At 61.7% G+C, this 2919-nt stretch overlaps 1 protein-coding gene across 1 annotated transcript in view; it reads right to left on the reverse strand.

Moving 5' to 3' along the window:
• Nucleotides 1-2841, reverse strand: part of ENG (endoglin) — a gene marked incomplete at its 5' end in the record, with an annotated part of 7005 nt that extends 4164 nt beyond the window's left edge. Inside the window, 2 exon segments of the mRNA XM_009888082.1 lie at nt 444-578; nt 2671-2841. Coding sequence (XP_009886384.1) covers nt 444-578; nt 2671-2841 — 306 coding nt within the window.
• Between the last annotated feature and the right edge of the window lie 78 nt (nt 2842-2919).

The raw sequence follows: 2919 nt of genomic DNA on the forward strand, positions 1-2919 counted from the left end.
CTGCGGTGGGGCTGCGGGTCACCCTGGATGAATGGTGGTTTTTTGGGCCACAGAGTGGGAGCGGCGTGGGCGGCCGGCGGCACGCGAAGAGCTCAGCCCACTTTATTATTAGCTGCAAACAAAGTAGGAGGTTTATTTTGCTAACCAAGCGCCCGGCCCCGGCTCAGCTCGCTGGAGCCAAACCCCATCCCTGACCTTCCTCTCGCCGGCCGGAGGAAACGGGAGCTTTTTCCAGCCCTGTGCGTCATTCCCTGCCCAGCCAGCCCCGTGCTAAGCACTGCCGGCAGTGGCCAGGCGTGTCCCCTCCTCCCCAGGGCACTGCGAGCATCGCCTTCAAGGATGGAGGGCCATTCTCCTCCAGGGACACCCCACAAACATCTCCAGGGATGGCCCCAGTCTTGCTACCCCGGGGGCTGCTCCAGGCATGGGGCTGTGACACTCACAGTGCGGATGAGCAGGTCTGGGCACGGGGAGGTGACGACGGCCGAGCAGTGGGCACACAGGAGGACAAGCACCGCTGGCCGGGTGCAGCCACCAGCTCGCGGTGTGACGGACACCTTCAGTGGGAAGGCAGAAGCCTGCGGAGGGGGGAAAAGGGAGAGCATCACCACCGCGGTCACCGAGCCCCAGTTACTGTCACCTACCTGGCTACCCCCTGGCCACCCCACCTGCCCCCAGAGATGGAGGCAGCAGGGAGAGCCCTCCGGCTCGTCCCCAGCACGTGCTGTGCAGGATGCTGCTGTGGCTGGGAGCAGGTTGGGGGATGCAGAGATGCCACATGGATGTGTACCCACAATGCTGGGGGCAAACACCCTCCAGCTCCCCCGAGGGCATTCCCAGCCTGGGGATGGGAGCATTCCCCATACTGGGGTCTAGGGCACTGGGGACTGAGGCATCCTTGCGTCAGGGACTGGGTAGTCTCTGTACTGGGCACCAGGGTGTCACCCCACAGTGGACTGGGGTGTACCTGCAGCAGGAACTACAGCATCCTCACACTGGGGACTGGAGTGTCCCCACACTGGGGTCAGGGCATCCCCACCCCGGGCACTGGAGTATCCCCACCAGGGTGTCCCCCCACTGAAGACTAGAGCATCTCCACCCCAGGACATCCCCCTGCCAGTTTCCCAGGCTGGTCCCAGCACTGTGCAGCCTCTCCAGGCTCGGGACCAGCTGTTCTGGTGTGCAGGGATGCTGGGGGCACAGCGGTGGCACACACTGCTCCCCATGGCCAGCGCTGCCCGGCAGCCTCCCGCTGGAAATCCGGATGGGGAAGCTGAAACGCCAGGCACTAAGCTGTTTCAGACTCATAATGTTCCTCCTCAGCTGGTTCGTGCCTGTGGCTGCCTCCCAAGCCCATGTGCCACCTCCATTGATGGCAACACTGCTCGATCTGACTTTCCCAGATCTGATCCCATCTCAGCTCAATGCCCTTTTGGAGGCACCTGTCCAAGCATGCACCAGACAACATCTCTTTGAGACACTTTTCCCCTCCTTGCCCTTGCTCTTAACCAGACCACCCTCCTGCATAGACCACTGATGTCCATGGAGAGCAGGATGCTGACAGACCATCTGATGACTGTGGACAGTGCTGCAGATTTGGGGTGACCCCAGCAGCAGGACAACCTTGGGCTGAAGACGGGGGCTTTGGTGGGGAGCAGGGCTCAGCAATAACGCATGGCACAAAGCTCCCCATGGCTGTGGCCGTCTGTGAGCCCAGCACCTCCTCCAGCCTCTCACCTGTCTGTTGCAAACCATATCGACACGGACAAACTGACAGTTAGGACTGCTGCGTCGAATATGGGGCATGTCAATCCATAGGTACAGATGCCACCTGTGAAAAGAGAAGCAAATCTTCAGGTTTTTTTGGTTTTAGGGTTTTTTCCAAGGCTTTGCATGCACACAAAGGCTTCCCATCCCCTGCCACCCACACTCCCCCCCAATCCTCCTTCCCATTTCGGAGTTAGAAAGCCAGAAGTGATGTTGCTCTGTTTTGCTCCAGGATGCGGTGAAGCTGCGCCAAAATTGGGTGCTGGGTGTGCTGGGGCCCAGCTGGCGCGAGAGGAGCTGTGCAAACCTGTGAGCCGGTGCACACTCACGTGCTGGTGCAAATCCATGCACCAGTGCCCACCCACTCACCAGTGCAACCCAGCACTGGATGGAGCCCCAGCCCCACCGCTGCTCTGCGCCCATCCTCACCCGAAAGCTGCCCGGGGCACCCACAACGTGATTATCGCCCCTCGGCAGGCCGTGCAAATGCTGGCAACCAGGTTTCCGCTCGCTTGGCCGCCTTCAAGTGATGTGCCTCCCTCCATCCCTCCCCCATCCCTCCTTCCCTCCTGCCATCCTGCCCTGGCATGGTCCCCATGGGGTGCCCGTGGCTCTGCTCTGCTCCTGAACCAGGACCAGGCCACCTCCCCAGAGAAACAGGGGTTCTTGGGACATCCAGCGCAGGGACAGCGTGGGCTGTTGGAGAAGTTGCCTCTAAATCCCCATTGGGGCCACAGACACCAGTGGCTGCGCTGGGACGAGAAGCTCAGCAAAGGCACCATGGAAGAAGTTAATCTGGGTCCTCTCGCTGCACCTTAGTTTGACAGCCGGGATGCCCCGCTCGGCGGGGACAGTGCCAGGGTGACAGTGCCGGGGTGACGCACCAGGACCCCGTTTGCTCACCTTGGACCACTCGACGCTGAGGATGTGAACTTCATGGCCGGTGCCCACAGAGCCGCTGCTAACGCAGCCCCGCGGCACTGTGCTGGTGGCGTAGGACAGGGTGATGGGTGGCTCCGCCGTCACCGGCTGCAAGTCACATCCCTCAGCTCTCCCGGGGTCTGGGCGGAAAACAAGAGACCGTCAGTCCCTGCTGCACAGACGTAGGGACAGGGAACGTGGGGTAACGCGACATGGCGGGGGGGACGGGAC

Source organism: Charadrius vociferus, unplaced genomic scaffold (assembly GCF_000708025.1).
Source record: "Charadrius vociferus isolate BGI_N301 unplaced genomic scaffold, ASM70802v2 scaffold56, whole genome shotgun sequence".
NCBI classification, from domain to species: domain Eukaryota; kingdom Metazoa; phylum Chordata; class Aves; order Charadriiformes; family Charadriidae; genus Charadrius; species Charadrius vociferus.